This window comes from Pagrus major, chromosome 17 (assembly GCF_040436345.1).
Source record: "Pagrus major chromosome 17, Pma_NU_1.0".
In the NCBI taxonomy this organism is placed as follows: domain Eukaryota; kingdom Metazoa; phylum Chordata; class Actinopteri; order Spariformes; family Sparidae; genus Pagrus; species Pagrus major.
Window position 1 is genome coordinate 27,753,138 of NC_133231.1, and position 20,738 is coordinate 27,773,875.

At 40.4% G+C, this 20,738-nt stretch overlaps 1 protein-coding gene across 1 annotated transcript in view; it reads right to left on the reverse strand.

The window, feature by feature from the left end:
• thsd7ab (thrombospondin, type I, domain containing 7Ab) overlaps positions 1 to 20,738 on the reverse strand; it is a 147,154-nt gene that overhangs the window by 27,198 nt on the left and 99,218 nt on the right. The window contains exons 15-23 of the mRNA XM_073484541.1: positions 19,686 to 19,880; positions 18,030 to 18,296; positions 9,902 to 10,080; positions 9,235 to 9,240; positions 8,611 to 8,744; positions 7,321 to 7,474; positions 5,706 to 5,847; positions 1,580 to 1,695; positions 888 to 1,005 (exon numbers count right to left, since the gene is read on the reverse strand). Coding sequence (XP_073340642.1) covers positions 888 to 1,005; positions 1,580 to 1,695; positions 5,706 to 5,847; positions 7,321 to 7,474; positions 8,611 to 8,744; positions 9,235 to 9,240; positions 9,902 to 10,080; positions 18,030 to 18,296; positions 19,686 to 19,880 — 1,311 coding nt within the window. The remainder of the gene's footprint in view (positions 1 to 887; positions 1,006 to 1,579; positions 1,696 to 5,705; positions 5,848 to 7,320; positions 7,475 to 8,610; positions 8,745 to 9,234; positions 9,241 to 9,901; positions 10,081 to 18,029; positions 18,297 to 19,685; positions 19,881 to 20,738) is intronic.

Here is a 20,738-nt window from a genome sequence, read left to right on the forward strand (position 1 = left end):
GAGCTGAATCACTGCCCCTGTTATCTGTTGCAAATTCAAGAACTTGATGTGTTTGGTTACTTGCCAAGCTCAGCCAGACTAATTCTGCATCGTTTTTTTATATCCCATCTTCAAAACATTTATAGACTAACTTTAATGTCAGTAAGTTTTATTATTTGTCCCTGAGCTTGTCTTAATGGGGTTATGAGTCTTTTTCTCCCCGTACTGCGCACTCTGGCTTTTGCTTGTAAAGTGATATTGAAAACTGTAATATAAATACATATCAGTACAGTGATCATTGTAAGGTTTTATTTAAAGATATAATAGGTTAACGTTTATGCATTAAAATATCTAATAATTTAACTAGAACTTTTTATGTATTTTTTCAGTTGTGTACTGTTGTACCTTGATTTAGATACCTTAGTGGTGCATTTAATTTGGTCGCCCGTTGCTATAACTTCAGAGGAAAGATCAGATGATGCGTCAGAGAGTGAGGAAGAAAGTAGAAGAATGTGACTAAACATAACGTGAATAAAGCTTTCATACATCGCCTCATCCGTACACATTTCTGCCTGAGTCATGCCAGATAGATTTTCCTTGGCTGGTTGCTTAAGACTCAAACTCTCATGGTCCCACACTACTTCAGATGTAATCAACCTATGCCTCTTGTTTTCATAGACATCTAGCGGCAGAAACGACATACTGGGCGTTTGAATTGATGAGGAAGAGGTGACCTAACATTTAGAGAAGGTATCTTGTTGGGTAAAGGTCACATATTTCTATTCTTGCTGCCTGTCAGTTCTTTGTTCAAACAGGAAACTGCTCAGGGGATAAATGTCAACAACAGTTTGGACAATTTGAGTTCGTCATTGTGTTGAGCAAAATGCCTCGCCCATTATGAATCTTACCTTCTAGACCACATGTCTGTGAACACTCTGACCAGGCCGACCACTCCGACAGCTGACAGTTGACGGGACACTCGACAACACAGGAGATGTTCATCTGCCACTTTTTTTCTAAATTCAACTGCAGCACAGGTAGGAAATGAAAGGGGGTAATTCATGATCATCATCACATCATTCACAACACAGGGGAACAAACCAATTCAATCTGTTACAGCCAGACAGGAGCTTGACCTCTCGGCACTACAATTCCCAGAAGTCTTTGTTTTGGCAGGGGACAGACTTGCTGGGCAGCATCAGACCAGTAGAGTTGGAACATCGCAGCTGCTGTAAAAGCTATTCTGACACAATGTGTTTTTGTGAATGAGCCAGATGATGAAGTGGGCCAAGGGTTAAATAGCTGTGGGGACGGCTCAGCCACAGCCCGCCGGTTACAATTACAGGGAGCCGAGACACATTATGAATGAATAAAACGCTCAGCCTGAAGCTACAACAACAATCTCTGCACGGGAATATTGTGAATATTTCATGTTGCTTTGGGCCTAATAGTACTGGAAGGGTATGGTAATCTATTGTAATGAGTGATGTGATTAAGTCATTAAGAAAAATGATGGTGTCAAAGAGAGAGTGTAAAAAACTAAACAGCCACAGAAACCAAAAGGGGAAGTATTAAAGGAAACACTTGAGGAAAGTCTTACCTCCTCACAGAATTTCATATCAACTGATTTGCCGTTGCTGCGAACACAGTCGAGCATCCGGGTCTTGATGCCACTTCCACACACAGCCGTAGGACTCAGCTGACATGTGCTCCAGTCTAAGGAGAAACAGAACATATTCACGTTTTATATGTATGTATGTATGTAGGCTGTTACGGCTCGTAAAAATGGCAATGTAAGTGCATCGGAGTGCTTATAACGCCACAGGGACCTGTGGGTGCCAGGCTGAAATACCAACAATACAGACGACAGATCTCCTACAACTTGGTATTGGCAATAAAGTTCATATAGTTTTAGTACATAATGATGCCCAGTGCAACCGAAGTCTTCTATCCACTGAGCATCATTAAGTTGACTATGTTGCATTTCCTCTATTAGCTCCTTTCACAGTGTAAGCAGTCCATGAACTGTCAGGAGAAAGCCACATGGAGAAATATGCAAATTGTATTTGTCAGTTTCATAGTTGGACTCTAATGCAGCAAAGTGTCTTAATGCTGGCAATGACATGCTAAAACCAGGTATTCGGGGTTTTCTGAGCTACATTAGCTCTCACCCTGAGAACAATCAGACATAAATCAAAATAAAAGACACCCGGTGACAACATTATAAAAGGTTTCTCTGAACTTTGTCAGTGCAACTGTTTGTAGGGAGAATTTTACAATAATGCAAACATCATAGCTTTTAACATTTTTGTGGGGCAAATCCAAATCAAATCTAAAGTCATTTTAAGCATCAAGTGCTCAAACCTGCAGTGCACGACCTTTACATATAAATCTATGTCCATTACATTCAAGATCTTACCAAACCAGTTCAACCAATGCTGATCAAGCCTATCAGCGCCGCATCAATCTCTCTGTATATCGTAGTATACCGGAGTTTTTAAATCTGGAGTCCATGGTGATTTTCTCACGCTGGCGCACCGGTAGCAATGCATTTCAAGTCAAATCTGTAGGTACTAAAAGTCTCAGTAGAATGAAATCCAAGACAAGTCCCAATTCAATTCTTAGACTTGCTTTAACACATTTTTGACCGCTTGGTCGCAGCAGAAAAAAGTAAATTAAACGCAACACTGACATACAATATTATCAATTTTACCCAGCTAGCCTGGGTCACATGATGTCTGCTTCCTGCCAGCTAGTAGAACAGACAACTTTACTACATATAGCAAATATTTACCAGTGTTCAGCAGGTTGCTGCTGTTGGTTTTACCACCCTGAGTGCAAGCAGAGTTGGAAGGCAGGTGAGAGGGAGTCATGATTTAGACAGGAGCAGGATGGAAGAGGAGAGGAGCATGTATTCAAGTCACAAGAAACCAGCATTTCACGAGTGTTATTCTTCTGTAGTTGGATGTATTTTCAGTTGAAGCAGGATGATGTGACGGGACAAAACACAAAGAGACGCTCTTCAAACGTGTTCAAATGCATCAGCTGTCATAAATTCTTTACACTTCAGACTGAATAAATCCCAGACAGTGAGAAACTGCGCCTCAGCTTTTTGAGAGTGAACAGGCAGAATTGCACTGTCGCGCCATGATGCCTCATGTTACTTTGAAATGTGTTTAGCTTAATGTTTTATATGCTGATATACATTTATATGTTGCAGGAGGCATTTTTTATATAAAATCTAAATTCATTTGTGATGTGGTGTACTGACACAGGACACTATAAAATTAATTACTAGCTATGCTGCTGACTTAACTCAAACTTTCATTCCATCACTGCACTGTATGTGATAGACATTTTAGGGAGGATTTGCCAAGCATACAAATGAAACCACTACGGGCTCCCAGATGACTCAGAAAAATTACAAGCATGCCTTGTGCATGTCATACTGTAAGTTTGCCTTCATCTCATTACCTTTGTTGCATGACGCACTTCGTCTCTCTCCGCCATCCTCCCCTTCCACCATGACACTCTGAAAACTTAAAATAATTGGTGTGTGTTTTGTTGTGTGCTCGGAGTCAGACTCTATATAGCTTCTTGGCTGTCGAAGATCACTGTCGATAACAGATGATTACTTTGTCAGCAAAGAGGTCACTGGAGGTTTATAACTGCTCACTTAAATCCAATAAATCTGGCTGCCATCAGTATCCTTTTATGTCAGCATCATAAGTAAGCTGTGGTGCCAGGCAGTCAGATTTGAGTTAAATAAAAAGGATTTAAAAGTAACATCAATTCAAGTTCTCCTAAATAAACCTCACCAGAAAAATCCAGAGACGTAAGAGGCTGAACCTTGCGCCCCTCTTTTCCCCCCAAAAACATATTTCTGTGAAGTGGAAAGACAACATTTCATTCCAGACTTTGGGTGCCAATGCATTTAAAACCACAGTGTGCATTCTGTTGTTAAAAACACTCTGCAACAACAGGGGGGCTGAGGTATCACTCATAAAGTGTGCCATCCGCTGACAAAGATGAGTGGCTGTTTTTAGCTGCAGTGAGCTCGTTTGCAAGCTCAACTCAGGGAATTGTGTCTCCTTCTGCCGAGTAGCTTTGTGGCACTCTGGGGACTGAAAATAGGGAGATTGCAACAAGAAAGAGTGACAGTAAGAGACAGAGAGAGAGACAGCAAGAAATGAGTAAAACTGTGAAGGAAGGAGCAGCTTGGATGGTCCCGGCATCAACAAAGAAAAAAAAAAAGAGTGCTTTACCCAATAATAATCTCTGCTCGTATATTATGTACATATACCCCGGGATGCCAGTATGCCACTGTGAACCCAGCAGTAGGGATTATATGTCACGTCTCACAGTGTAACCACACAAAGGGAAGACAGAGAAGGAGGGTGGGCTGGGTGAAAATGTGGGGCAGCAGCAACGCAGGCAAAACAACAAGTCTTTAGAACTGACATATCACAACAGCAACAATTTCTCATTTTTTCATTCATATTGAAAGAGTTGGTACAGTTTCCAGAATGAAATGTGAAAGAGCTGCCTCTGTGACATGTGATATCGAGGTGTGATATCCTGCAGATTAGACAGGGGAGGTCTGGAAGACGGCCAGTTCAAATTCTGAAATATTTTTCTTTATAGCAGCTTTAATTGACATTTTTATACCAACGATGTATCGTATGACAATTTGATAAAAGCAGGACAATATGAAAGTGGTCACTCGTACTGATGAAACTACAGATAATTATCACCTGATCTGCAGCTGAGTTTGGCTTTATGGAGCTTTATAGTGAGTTTTAGCTCATTCTTAAGCTGTACGCTCTCAAAGTGTTGTTTTTGGCCGAAGCAGGCAGCTGTTTTCAGCAAAAAAACATCTAAAGACCCACTGTACACCACCTGTTCAGCAGCTTTAGCAGCTAAAGAATCAGATATTTCCTTAAGGAGTTGGTAGACGCCTACAAAAGAATGATAATATTGCTCCCTAACTGCTGGATATGTAAATAAGCAGGTGTTTACTGACAGGTTCACCCCCAGCGGCCAACAGTCAAATGTTTTAGTTGTACTTGGTAACTTTTAGACTTTAATGTTTGTCACTGTAGTAAACTGCAGAACATAATGTGTGCCCATTTAACTATCCCTTTAAAAGTGGAGCCAAATTGAAACACAACAAACAAACAAAAAGATCAGCCTGTGTCCAGAGAGGAACTTTGCAAAAAGTAGCTGTGAGCAAAACTTAAAAAAGCTCTGTTAATGTAAGATGATCAGCATATCAGACAAGGTCTGATAAAACCTTGCAAGGTTTGCAATTAACTCGCAAAAACAAATCAAAGTGATAAGTCTGCTAAAAATAAAAAATAGATGATCCAGTTTTTTTTTATTGTTCCTACTGTTATTGAGGCTGTGTTTGCTCTGATGTTCACAGAGGGTTTCAATTTCAGATGAATTATTCGATTTCAAGGGCTGTTTTCACATTGGTGATTTGGTTGAAGTTGAGAAACATTTGTTCTGACAAACCCTTGGCAGCAGCCCAAACATCATGTGATCCATCAAAAACAGAAGGCACGTACAGTACTGTCGTTTTGATGAGAACCATGGCTGCAACAAGCAAACTGCTTTCACGACCTTACAGAGAGAGGCGAATCAACAGAAACTCAGCTTAGTCACTCCTGACCACTGCGGCTTTATGAAGACAGTGCATCTCTAAACATTCTTGGTTCCTTTACCTGTGATGTTGTAGAAGTAGTTGAAACAGTTGAGGTTCAGGCTGCAGGGCTCACTGTCAGTCGTGTTCGGACACTCCCTCCCGACGCTGGGTGACCGGAGGGTGTACGCTGTTCGCACTCGACTGTTGGTTCTGGTACATGGCTGAAACAGAAAACTCTCAATTAAAGACTGGAGTGATGAGAACTACAGAAATATCTCTGAAGTGGAACCAAGCCATAGAGCTCCTGCTACTACTGATGTCCATGTTGAACATTAATGTCTGAAACTGTGCTCGTTTTCTCATGTCGGGACTATTTCCCATCTTATTGGGACACAATTAATTAAGATGTCCTATGCTAAAAAAAATCTCCCAGCATCTCTATATGCCTTGTTCCTGGAGGGTCTAAAAATAAGTAAATAAAAGAGTCTTCCCCGCCGCTCTAACCTGGCATTCCCAAAATGTGGAATTCAATTTTTTCCGGCAGGAAATGACAGGACGGATGTTCTGCTGGAATGGTAAACCACCAGATCCTACACGGTCATTGCTTGTGAAAAAGAGAGTTGTGGGGGAAAATGACAGCCTTTTGAATAACTCCATCGCTGGTGACATGAATAAAACATGGGAGAGGCCCCGCTGGTGCCACTGCAGACTCCAATTCGAGATTGGAATTGTGGGAAGTCGGTGTGTCAAGCACTTTGGGAGAGAATGGGGTGTGATTAACAATGGCCAGCATGCTGCTGTGAGAACAGCAGGTGAAACCAGAGCAGTTAAAATGGCTTTTTAGCCTGAATGGGAGGTGTCAGGGGCGGAGGAGCCGAACAGGATGTTCTGACATCTTACATGTTTTTGGAAGAACGAAGATTTTGTTTGTGCTGCAGTTTGTAGGTGTAAGTTTTGCTGCTTTGATTAAATCAGGGGTCTTTACAAAACTTAATTTGTCTTAATAAAAACTTAAAAACTTGAAGTCTTAATATTTTACAGTGACTTGGAAAAGGACTCTCAGGTCACAATGTAGGAGTGAGATAATTTCTACGATCTTCTCATTTTGCCATCAACTTTTTAGCTGAAATGAACTTTTATGAACTTAATTCCTGCTAGCATTTATTATTGTAGCATAAAATCTGATAAATCAATATTTTTCTGAAAATACAACTAATTATTTTCACCGTCATGGCTGTCTGCCAAAGGATGATCTCATACTAAGCACACTTTCAGCCAACGTTTGTACATCATTGCTGACGTAGAGACAGTTGGAGTGTGCGTGTCAGAAAATGTAAATTTGGACACCTTCTGAGTCTTCATCATAAATCATCTTCCTTCCCTGCTGAATGCACAGCGAGTACAGTGGTATATAGGTGATATATAAGCATTTTTTCTCCTTCTTCCTAGTTCATATATCTCTTTTATTCCTCCTTGGTGGACGAGAAATAACCTGTTGACAAAGATTCATACACTGCTCACAATAATACAGTGCAGCTACGCTTTGAAATCCTCGAGCCTCAGAGAAAAATATTCCTGACAAGAAAAAGATATCAAGATAAATCTCAGTGGGCTTTGCTGAAATCTGACGTTCCCATATCTACTGTGTGCCAGATAGCTGAGCTTCTGCTTTCTGATCTGGGTTCAGCTCTCACCAGGCTGCAGCGGCTCCAGGGGCCCCAGTCATTGAGAACGCAGTCCTCGGGACAGGGCAGTCGGCTCTCTCTGGCCCCCAAGGGCATCTCCTCCGGGTCACATAGGTAGTCCTCCACAGACTCAGACGGCCCATCTATAGTGTTGAGCATGCACCTGTGGGATTTGTTGAGAAACGCTGAATTTGACCTTATTTTAGCGATGCTGCTGTTCACAAGAGCAGAGCAAAAGAGTCAGAGTTGGCAGGTACATGAAGTACTGTGTTTCTCAAGCAGTGTGGTGTGTCCGTCAGAGTACGTGAGGTCAATTTTATGAGGAAAAAAAATATGTGTTGTATTTGGTGACAGTAACACAAACTCCACTGGCTATGGAGGGTAAATGTAAACACACAAGGCGGTAGGATTAAAAACCTGAAAGTAAGATGCAAAATGTCAAAGGAAAGGTTATTATTTTGATGCATGTGGTATTTGTTATTTTAAACTGAATCCTGGCTTTCATCAACTGTTGCTGCCACAATTTTGGGATTTATTTCCTCCACATTACAGTTTCTTTACACTGCAGCAGACAAGATAAAGAGGAGGTGAGACTGCCACTAGTCTAACTGATAAATTCACCTGCTCGAAAGAGTAAAAACTCAGCTGAGATCATCAGAATTTTTAATCACTGTGATTCTACATCAGCCTTCCAGGACTGAACCACCAACACTCATACAAGGCATGAGACTTTTTTATGAATTCAAGAGTTACACCTCAAAAGATTTGGCAGCGTGCTGGTTGTTGTCTGTCAGCTAAACCATGTCAGACAGGTCGGTCAAGCCAACATGCAATCTTTTGCATGTTTCTTCTCTCCTAAAAAAACGCCTTACGTTACATAATGTAGTCATATTAATGAAATAATTAATGTAAATTAGGCTTGTCAGCTTTATTGGAGGTCTGACAGCTTGCAGCTGCTGAAGATTCTCTGATGATAAATTAATAATAATAATGATGACAAACTATAAAGTAGACATCACATATTCATAAAGAGCTCAGTGACTCTTCAGATTGCTTGTTTTGACTGATCATTAGTCCAAAATTCACAAAAATATAACAAATAAAACAAGAAATGCAGCACATTATCACATTTGCAATTACCAAAGCAATTACCATAATTTTTATTGATTAACTGACCAGTAAACCAATTGGCTCATCATTTCAGCATGAATTCACAACATATTTAACAGTTATGTATCCATGATGTATATAAACGATATAAACACAGACACATAGTAGGACAAACAGCTTGATAGATACCTGACTTTCCTGGTCTGGACGCCTTCGCCACAGTTCTCCTTCAAGTCCACGTTGCTGACTTTCCACACACTCCACGGCTCGGCCACCCACACATACTGATTACAGTCGCTCTGACAGGGCACCACCTCATAGACCTGAGGACAGAATCAGCTCTCAATATTTATGTGCTTTAAAAGTTTTTTGAAGTAAGATACAAGTACAAAGGTAACAGATGGATAGTTTTACTTGTAATTTTTTTTTTACTCCAGAGAACATTCAGTAGGTTGGGCCAGCTAGTGCCATAATCATCAGTGACATAAAAAAGAAGTGGCCTCAAAAAATGATATATATTTTTTTATAAATATTTCGTCTTAGCCATGGAAGTTTGTCAGAAAAGTTTTGCCTAATACGCAGTGATTCTTTGGCTCAGCTCTCCGAGGTTTAACTCAGCCAACAAGATTATTTCTGCCCCCAGAGCAGCTCTGCCTCTGAGACATGTCTGTATAAATTTAACTCCAATCTGATAGTACCTTGTTTACTTACAGTGAGGATACTGTGTACACATATCTGTCACTGACCCACTGACATTAGTGACACTTAACATCTGCGACTACATTACAGATAGCTGAGGAAAGCAGCTCTTACCTGAGCCTGTAGCAGTGAGTCATATCCAGCGAGCATTGGGGTGGATTAAAAGGAGACAGATGGATTAATGAGCACATGCCAACTGTTCATATAGTGCAGAACCTACGATTAATGCAAAATTCGAGAGGGCATAATCAGAAAAGCCTCTGGCATAAATACATGTGTGAACTTAGCAGATACACACACGTACAGTATACACACTGCCAGGCATATATCAACACAACCTTAATCTGCATCTGCTGATACTCACGGGCCTGGAAAGCATTTCATTTTTGCAAATCATGGAAACCTTAAGGAATCAACTGGCACACGTTGGGGCATTAATATGGTGGATGGGATCCATTTATAGCACACATTGCTTTTGCACTCTCGCTGCTACAGCAAAAAATGAGTGCAGCAATAATGAGGGGAAGGTAAAGGAAAGCTCTGCAGACTCAAGCTGATTATTCATTAATAATGGATTTCTTTCTCTCTCTCCAGTGTTGGATACGTATAATGTGTATCAGACTTGTAATAAGTATAAATATATTGTAGCACAGTTCATAAATATTCAAGAATCAATGGCGAGATGAAAGCCAGCTCTGTTTTTTATCTCAATCTCCTGCTCAGCCCCCCGATCCACACTTCAAAACTGAGCTGGGGAAAGTTCCAGTTTCAGTGTTTGTACCTGGTTGATGTGATCCAGTTTGGGACACGGCCGGCCTCCATTGTACGGTTTCTCTCTGAGCCACTTGGAGCGAACTTTGACACCGCTGCCACAGGACTTGCTGCAGCGAGACCAGTTCGACCATTCACTGAGTTTACAGTCTGAGGGGCAGGGAATGATGCACGCTTCTTCAATATATCCTGAAAGGGGGACAAAAAGGGTTTTTTTAGGGCTAAAACTCAATTATTTTCATTATCGATTAATCTGATGATTATTTACATGTTTAATCAACTGATCATTTAGTTTTATAAATTGGGAAAAATGTCCATCACAATTTCCCTAAGCCCAAGGTGACATCTTTAAATTGCTTCTTTTGCCCAACCAACAGTCCGAAAACCAAAAGATGCTTCATTTACTATCATAAATTATACAAGAAAGCAGCACATTGTCACATTTAAGATGCTGGAACAAGCAAATGTTAATCAATTATCAAAATGTAAATCAGTGTTTCCCAAAGCCCAAGATGACATCTTCAAATGTTTTTCCACAACTCAAAGATATTTAGTTTACTGTCACAGATGAATAATCAGCTAATCAATTAATTGAATAATCGTTGCAGTTTCACAGGGATCCAACCATTTCTTATGGTGGCAGTTCTGCTTTTTGGCTTGTGGCCTCTAAAGGGAAACTGATGATTATTTGTATGCCATGAGGTGCATACACACATCACAAGAAAACCTAAAAGACAAAATGATGATTTGCTGCTTTGCAGGCTGTTTCGGTAAATTACTAGACAGTGTACTGTAGTCTGTTATTAATTATATCAGAAGGAAAACATTCACCAGAAAACTGATTCCTAAGAAATAAAACCTCTATTTTCTCTGCATCCCACCAGCTGGATCTCAGCCTCTCAGCCTCCATGTTGAGAATGATTGCTTTAGAGAAAAATTATGGGTTCTTGAATCTCCCAGAAGAATCTTGTTTTCTTATCTAGTATGAAACTACATTTTAAGTTATTTTTTTAACTTTTCAATCTAACGAACAAGCATTACAGCTAAAGATCTCTTTAAATGCTAGATGGGGAAAAGTACCCAGCTGTAAGAGCACTGCAAACTATTAACTGACAAATATTTCACAAACTAATCTAAATGCATCTATTGATTTTCAGCCAACTGGAATAATAACAGGCCACGGTCAAAGGTTGAACTTTATGCTCTGTTATATAAAAGTCTAAAAATCTACCAAAGTAGTGGTTAGGTTGTGCAGCAGGCTTCATTATTTCAATCTATTTTTCCTCAGCTCACAGGGCCATGACACAGTTAACCAGGATGATTTCAAGCATTTCACTCTGCTTGTTATTTGTGTTTTTCTTGATTTCTGGATTTTCACCATCTCTGGGCTGTGACTTCTGTTTTCGCCTGTACACACAGGCCAAAGTTCAGTCAAATGTGCTGAAAGAGATTATTCTTCCGAACCTTTGGCTTTGTGAGTCTTTTTTTTTTTTCAAAGATTTTTTTTCACTTGCTCAGAGAAAGTCTGTTTAGTAAAGAGAACCTAAGACATTTTTTTTAGGCTTATGTAACAGTACTGGCCATGAATCCGTTTAGCCTTTGATTAAGAAAATCGATGAGGTGAATGAGCCGGGAAAGTGGAGTGTCTCACCGGACGCCTAAACACTTCCTCTTTCTGATGTGGGCTCTTTCAGGATGCTTTGCTCTTTAGTGAGAGACATGTGGTGCTACGCTGACTGTCAGATCTGCTGAAAACACACTTCCCACGATTTTAGACAACTCGTTTTAGAGGAATCCCACAGAGGCTGTTCAGCTCTTACAAATCAATTTTGTCAATTTATATGTGACTATTTTTTGTCATGTTTTCAACCTCGGTCAAGTCTTACAGGGCAGACATGTTTTTCTGTAAAAAGATCATGCTCCACAGTGACACACTGATCTGCTGGGTACAACAGCTATCCACTGCTGGCCAATGACTTCTGCTGATGCAAATGGAGGATAGCTGGAGGGGAGAGTGGTAGTTAAATTACATCCTTTGCTCAGAATGTCTGTTTTGGCCCCACAGCTGATTTGATACAGGGATGCCCCATTCTCAAAGCCCGGTTATGTCAGAAATAAATGAATGAATGAATGAATGAATGAATGAATAATTAAATAAATGAATGAATAAATAGAGAAATAGAGAAATAAATAAATAAACAATGCAGTCAGCTGTGTTGGTGTAGGCATGTTGCTAAAGGTGCTGTCTAAATGAAACATAATCCAAAAAGCGCAGTTTGGGTAACACATTTACAAATTTTAAGGCTTAGCAGATGCCAAGACACTGCACCACAGCCAATAATACAATGGTACATGGTTGTAAAGACCCTTATGTTCCTGCAGTGTTCTAACTGTAATCAATGGATGGGTGAGGTTTTGTTATTAAGGACAACGTCTGCACGAGATTAATGCCATCAATTTGGCGACTACAACTAAACAAATCTCTTAGACCTCTTACAGGTAAAATAATCTCTAACCCTTATGAGCCCTTTCATTGTTCTTTTCTCTTGCCCTCTTTCAGCATATCTGCAGACCTCTGCAGCCAAAGGTGGAAGTATTTTGCTCAGAAACACTTGGATGTGTTTTATATATGGATGATTGGAGCTTAGGCATGGGGTTTAAACTTGGCTGAGCTAAAGAGGACAGTTGAAGGGTGATCTTGCTGCTATGCAGTCCCAAAACTGAGCAGTAAGATTTCTTGAGGCTAATATGATTATAAAATAAAAACTCTGTTTAATCCGGTCAGGACTTCAATCCTGGCAGCACTTTGGCACAAACTAAATGCACAGCGACATAATGATCACAACCATACACATGCACGCACACACACACTTCTGCCTGACCTCCTTACACTCTGTTGCCCCAGAGTCCAGATCAGCATCTCTGCATCAACACCTTGCTGAGTTCAGCATGGCCTCTGGAAGCTGAAGCTGAGGCGTCATGATCTCTGACCTCTCACTGTAGGCCCTACATACAGTCTAGTCATTCTAAATCACTGATGCTGTCACTTTAAGTTCACTCACAGTGCAAAAGCTGCAGCACCTCAGTCTGCAGTTCACTTATAGTTCACCTGATATAAACTTGATGGGTGTCTTGCCAAGTGCTCAGGGAGGTTTTTGGGATGAGTCCAGCTAGGAGATCACTACTGTTGCCTTCAGAAGTCAACGTCTAACCTGGCACCAGCTCCTGTTGTAATTCCCTAAGCAGTTGTCACTGTTGTGTGAAGCTTTTCTAAACACTGACAGCCCAACTGCACCTGAAATGTTAACTGTCCAACCAGCTCTTGAACCTCCTACTGAAAACTGGGATATGCATTTAAATGACTCTGAAAATAGACAGGTTTCTGACAGCAGTCATAATCACTTTACTAACGTCTTTTTTTTTTGCTTAATCTGTACATTGCTATTTTTCTCATCATGGTAATGCTCAGTTGTTATTTTCTCTTTGCAAACGCAGGATGCCTCCTAGCAACCTGACACAATGTTAAGACATAAATAAACCTCAGAAGGAAAGATTGAACAAAAAATAGACCACGGCCACAAAATATGGCATAAGATACATCACCTGCATAGTGGTACGTTTGATAAAAAAAAAGTTTTGTAGACCTGATAGTAAATTTGTGTTTTTTTTTTCAGACATGGCTGGTTTAAGACCTGATTCATATTTAACAATGCCTATTCCTGAATGATCGGAAACCTTTGTGATTAAGAATCATTAAACCTTATTTATTCTTTCTTATTTATTGGCAACCTCACTGTAAAATTCATGAATGCCACAATGGTTAATGTATTATTTAACAAGAAACATTAATGTACTCTAATTGAGCAAAAATAGAGAAGTTTATTTTAAGGGGTAATATGTTTTTCTCATTAAATGTCTTAATGATACAGGCTTGTTACTTTGACAATATTGCTGTTTTAATGTGTGTTTGCAATTAGTCTATGGCTCTGCTGTAAAATGCTCAAAGTAAATAAAGTTAATTCACTCATTTGTTTATTAAGCCCTTCAACGTCAGAGTTAAGTATATGTAAAATGGAGTGCTTTCAGTGGACTTTTTTAATGCTTACTGTGCCATTGTCAAATCACTTCCACCAGTGTTTTCCAAAGTGGCCTGTATAATGAGGATATCTGCTGTCTGTGCAATCAATTCAATTTTTAATGTCTTTTGTCATCAGTTATTTGGCTAATATTTGTCAAACACTGGAGACGACTCTCCGCTTGGCAGGACACAACCTCTCAGCTGAGTGCTTGCACACACACATTCAATCAGCGCATGTGGGGGCGGTGCTGATACAGACATCCATCCATATCGACCATCATATTCACATCGTTATAAAGAGGGTCGTACGCACGGTGAATCACAACTTGTTAATCAGAACTATTATAAAGTAGCTGGCTGGACTATGGAAAGCTCTGGGGTATACACTACTAGATTGATGTTTGTACCCACATCAGTTAGTAATGGGATTTTGCCAAACACTTTTTACATCCTTTTTTTGCACTTTCAAGGACTGATAGCATGCTGGGCCCCAGGGAACCCAGCACACCCTGATCGCAGATCCAGCCACCACTTATTTCTGGCCACCCAGCCAGGAATAAATCCCAGCTCAGTCACCATAGTATTGGCTTCTGAAACCAAATTTCAAACACTCGACGGGTGGTGGGCCTGTGAAGCTTTACATGAACCTTTTGGCTCCAGGAATCCTCCAACATTACTGCCAGGTTTTTGACCTGTTACACCTCCTGCACCACAATCATCTCCAAGGCAATGTGGACAGCCAAATCCCTGGCTGCTCTGAAAATAACTATGGAGGCTATTTGCTCAGGATGGAGCAAAGAGGAATAAGAGTTACCAAAGGCCAGAAGGACCCTTTGATGCACATTACTAATCTTAAAAGACACTGACCTCAGTCCTCAAACCTGGCAGCACACTGTCTACATGTTGTAACACTCAAAACTGCTTAAGCTCAATTATACGGCACAGCTCTCAGTGTGTTTCTCTTGTTATTACAAATATGACTCGTCATGCACCAACTAATCTGGTCACTGCAGTACTGGTCAAGTTCACAGGTCCACAGCAAGATACTTGCCCTTCAGCTTTACCCTTTATGGCTTCCTACAGTGACTGTATTCCCTCCTCCTTCACCATTTCCTGCTAAGACGGGGCTAAGGCACCCTGAGCTGTCCTGTAATATTAAGTCACGGTAAAGGTCAAAGCATCATGGGTCGCTTATAGTCATACATATAAGAACTATGAGTAATGTCATATATAGGACATAGCAGGATTTCCCCTGACTACACCATGACCTTTGGCACAGTGTTAATAGTAGTAGATAAAGCCATTAGATTTTTGTTGATACGGTTACATTTTTTGTGAGATGGGATTTAAAAAACTTCCGATTTAGACACCATCTTAATGATAGCAGACCAAAGCAATTCCAGTCATTGTCTTGAGCTGTAACACTGTGTCTTGGTCTTGAGCCTCTACCCCCTCAGTCCTGATTATATTGAACATGACAACACACTAATTAGATCTTCTTGTGGCTGACTGCAATCATTGCAGGGAACTAATAGAATCAGGAATTTGTCATTTGGATGTTACTGGCTTCTTGTGCTGCTGAATATAAGTGAGTCTCCCTGCATTCAAGCTTGACTTAAATAATTTATACAGTTAAAATAAAGAATATAATGCACCAATTACAAAACTCCTTTTTGATTTATTTTTCTCTGTAGTTGACGATCCTCATATTGTCACTTGCTGCAGAAGAGAGAGGCCACATTTACTTCTCACAAAGATTTAGCGTTACTTCTCTAATAATATTCACTCCCTCTCATAGAGGAATGAGGCAAGCTAAAAAGTGAGTAACACCACAAAGCTTGGATCAACGTGCACTTTTAATGATAATCCCGTTTTTTCTGTTGATGTCTGTGGAATATAGAGATAACAGTGGCACAGTTTTCCTGATCACCATCATAGCCAACGGCACTGTGTCAGCCGCAGAGTCGTGGAAGGACCCTGTCTCCGCCTCTTATCAAGATTAAAAGTGATGATGGCTGAGATGGAGAGAAAGGCACAGAAAATGAAAGCAGGAGTGGCAGAAAGAGCGAAGGGGAAGAGCGACTAAATGAGGAGGATAAAAGAGAGATTTAATGATATCTTTGAGATTCACATGTACTAACGCCAAGCCCCATGAATGTGTTTTTGTTTTTGTGTGCACCTCAAGGAACACGATCTTTTATTCTGAGCTCAACGATGCTTGAAGATGAATGCATGGATGCGCGCACACACATGCACTCGCACACATTCACATAGGTGTAAAAATACACAGAAGCTGACAAACACACACAACCCCATCCTTACGACGTGCTCTTGTCACACCCACACTCAGATTAACTGACGCATATCTGAATCTGTGACTCACAGAAGGAGACTAAAACCATGTTTATATATGCACAACGCTGATGTATTCATTTGAACATCTCCCGCATTCTATTTCACAGCAATTTCACAACGAGTTTCTGAGCCCGGATTCTTTGCTTGAAGTATTTTGGATCTAAGATAAGACCTTACAACAAGGAGACAAATGATTCTGACAGGAGTGTGCCAGAAAAAGGCCTCCTTATGTGAAAGTCAGGATGCAAAATGAGTTTCTAGCCTCCATGGGAGGGGCTTTCATACATGCACAAACAAAATCCTTCACTTCAGATGAATATTTAACAGAACAAAAAGTTACCCTTGCGTCTACAGCAATCTGATATGCTACAGTATGTTTCTCACCTGGCCAAGGCTGGAGAGGGAAAGAAAATCTGATTTGCTACATAAAGTGCTACACCTCAAGACTTCTGTGCTCAAATGCAGATTTCTGTCAGAGCCTCTTCCATCATCAAGGGTCCCAAGCCAAAGTTAAAGATGAGCTGACCCAAATTCTAAAAAAATCATATTTTTGCACTGGCCTCTACTGCTACATGTATGTAGCATTGCAGATTGTTTTGGTCTTATTTGTCCAGGTCATTTCAACAGCAAAATCTTACAAATAGGATGATTCACAGAACACACAGTCAACAGTTCTCATTTGTATTATATTTTTTTAAGTAAAAAAGTAGTTTGAATCACGCAAAATTTACAATGAGTTTTATAAAACAGATAAATCAAATCAAGTAATCGGATGGTGAAATATTAACCACCTACGACGGTAATTACGTCCAACTCCTTCGCACAATTCTGCATTCCTCCACTCTATATCTGGCTTGCTTCTCTCTAAGCAACACTGTAAGACACTGTCACTATTACAATTGCTATAAAATGGAAACATTTAAGATCAAGAGTGTGAATGTTTTATGAACACGTTATTAAAAAAAAAAACTGTTTAAATTTGAATGTGTGTAACTTTCATACAGCCATACTTGGTAACCTTTTAATAAAAGCAATAAATCACTCCAGGCTGTGATATATTGTGATTATATCACAGCTAAGGGGCTTTGTTCAGCCCAACATGAACAATATATCATGGCCTTTGTGAGCTATTGCTAAAGTGAAACACTAATGTCTCTCAGGGGTGACGTGGTGTCAGAGGGTGTGGTTCTGTTCTGAACTCAGTAACATCCCAGTTGGCTTTCTTACACTAAGGAGAGGGATGCAGGGAGCCTAACAGACCTTTCACCAGTGTGGGCTGTAAATAAAAATGTACTCTCTAACTTCATCACATCTATATGTTTGATAAATTCACTCCCCCACACAAGCTGCAGCTTAACTCTTGAAACTACAACAAATGTATGTGTGCTGTGTGGGTTTGTTTCAACCAAAGTGCGAAAGCTCCTCTTGAACTAAGTAGAGTTCATGAGATGTGAAACTTAGAATGTCTTTTTCAGTAAAAGCAATGCATTATCCATGTTATCTGTACATAATATCTATATGAGGTACACTGTGAGTGGAGGCTCATCGGCAGATGTCAAAACCTCCTGAACAGACAAAACCAAACTTCCAGCACGGTTAAACATTTCTAGAGATACCTTTCTTGAAATCTTGGTGAACCAACCCTTCAACAAAGCAACCAAGTCTGTGATTTAACCTCTGCAGTGACACACACACGTTCACTCACCATGGCTGTTGCAGCGTAAGGTCTCCACCAGCCTGTTGTCCTGGTCGTAGCACACCATGGCCTGGTAGCGGTAGCCCTGTCCACACTCCTTGATGTCTCCCTGGACCTTCATCCCCAGGCTGCTCTCCACACGGCCTCCCTCGGGCAGGATGCAGTCTGACCAGTTCCCCACTGGCTGGGCATTGTACTTGTCACAGGGGCAGTACTGGGTCTCACTCAAAGGGTACATTTGCGTGTTCTTGCACTTGTCTTTCTTCTTGCTTCTCCCTAAGTAGATCAGACGGACAGAGATGAGGAGAACAGCCTTGGGACAAGTGACTCCACATGTCTGTTGGTGTTGGTGGATTTGTGTCTCTGTAGGGCTGAAGCGGCTTTGAGTCTCATGATACTCAAGGCCACTTTCAAGGCTTGGCATAGTTTACTGACTGAAAAAAAGTTGTTGTCCCTCATGTGGGATTCATGCATGGGGGGACAGCAACTCCTGATGATAGATTATGCCAGCAAAAATAGTTTCAAGCAGAGTGCTCTTTTACTGAAACAGCTTGACGTTTTTTTTTTTTATCCTCAGACATGTCAAGCATCGTTAATCATTGATCACTATGCAAAAAAACTTTTTCTCTTGTGGCAGGAGTTGTTCCCGTGTAAATAAGGAAATGGTGACTGTCTACCTAACAGCCCACAACATCTTTACCTGCAGGTGCCAGTGTCTCCATAAAGCTGGTTTAACAGTTTTTTGCATTAAGATAATTTCAGCAAAGGTTTGTACAGTTAACCCTCAATGAGGACCACAGCTGGTTGTTCCCAACTGTATTTAAAAAAACAAATTACTGTGTGGCATCTGTCTGTAAAGGTCACAGTGACCAACAAGCAGCAGAAAAGTAGACATTTTGTTCAACATAATGATCCACCTGTACTACCCTCTTCAAGAAAACTGAACTGCACTGTCTTGGATTTTTTTTGGATTGAACAAAGGCTATTAAGATCAATAAGAGGATAAAGACGACTCTAAATCTTGAAGTTACTGTTTTAACTGGTAAATGGGTGTGCGAGGGATCGGCCGACATTGCTGATAACTTTCTCAAATATAGCGGAAGGAATCTGGATAAAATAAAATCCAAACCATCTGAAAGCTAAGAAGAATTAAACCACTCCTTCAAAGAGACTTTATATGCACTACTTGATCTCTCTGCTCTTTTACACTCCAGTGAATGGGTCAGAAGATCTCACATCAGGGGAAAATAACAGCTTTTCAAATCCACTTTCTCACAGTTCCAACTCGACTTCCCCCCCCCCCCCCCGAGTAACCTCTCATGAAGGTGCCTTAATGCATTGCACCACTCTTGTCGTTTTGATTTTATGACTGTGATACACAGGCAACTCTCTGGGGGCACTCTGATGGATAACAAAGGCTGAGCAGATATTTCAGATTTGTTGCTTTAATCCCACTGGAGCATTTAGTGGGAAGGAACTATATGAATAGATTTATGACCTTGTGTTTCACTTTACTCCTTGTCTCTTGGAGCGTCGCCCACTAAAATGACCCCCTAAATTGTCTGGTAGCTCACAAATACTTAAACTACAGTGCAAATAAGCTTGTCGGAAAAGGATTCAAAACAACAGCCCATTGTCTGTGCTGTGCCACTTTGTGTTCCCCACCTATCAATGCCCTCTTTCTGGTGCGGACCCCCACACAGTCAGCTGTGCAGGACGAGAACTTGGACCAGTTGGTCAGCTGGCAGTCATCCTGGCAGGGGAGCTGACAGCGCTGAGTGATGGTTGGCATGGCCTTGGCGAATTTCAGGCACTCGCTGATGTCGGCCTGCGTCCCATCCAGCTGGCGACAGGACACAGCTGGAAGAATTAGAGGAAGACGGGTCAAAAAGGCTTCATTAGAACGTGTAAGGGGCCATAAAGCGGTTTATCTTTTATTGTTTCAACAGAAGGATTGGTTATAGCAGGTTTTAAAAAGTGCAAACCAATGATGTATGGTAATAAAAGAGGAAATGAGTGACCTTCGGTAGTGGAAAATACATTTACTCAAGTACTTTACCTCCATACTTCCATTCCACGCTACTTTATTCTTCTACTCTGATACATTCAAAGACAGATATTGTACTATGACTAAACAGCTATAGTTAGAAGTTTGTCTAGACAAAATATAATCAGCTTATAAAATATGGTGCATATTATAAATCTCAATGTATGACGGTGCTTCCTATTTTATAAACAAATTAGCTCTGACTTTAGCCACACAACATCTATGCAAACTAATAGTCCAATAAATACATACACATAATCTTCTTGCCTAACTCTCAGTAAAAAAGCAAAGAAACCTTTTTATCAAAATGTTGAAATAGTCCTTTAATGATAACTGAATTGAGTGGCTCTTTTTTATGTATTTTTACATAAAATCGCTGGGGTGTTTACATAAGAGATCCTAATATGTCTTTTTCCACTGGCGAACATAGTGTCAAATAGAGATTTAAAGAGGGCAACTTGAGAATTCATGAAAAACAGACTGTATAATTCAGATTAGATTTCATGGAGGGCTAAATAACAATCACAAGCAGAGCAAAAACAATTGCATCTCTACCTCAATTGTTTTGAAGCCCACAGGTCAATTTATGTTAGCTTGCATCATCCCCCTTCTTTGTTCTTTCAATAAAGGGTATTACTTTTGTTGCTGCAATATTTCATTTTCTTGTGATG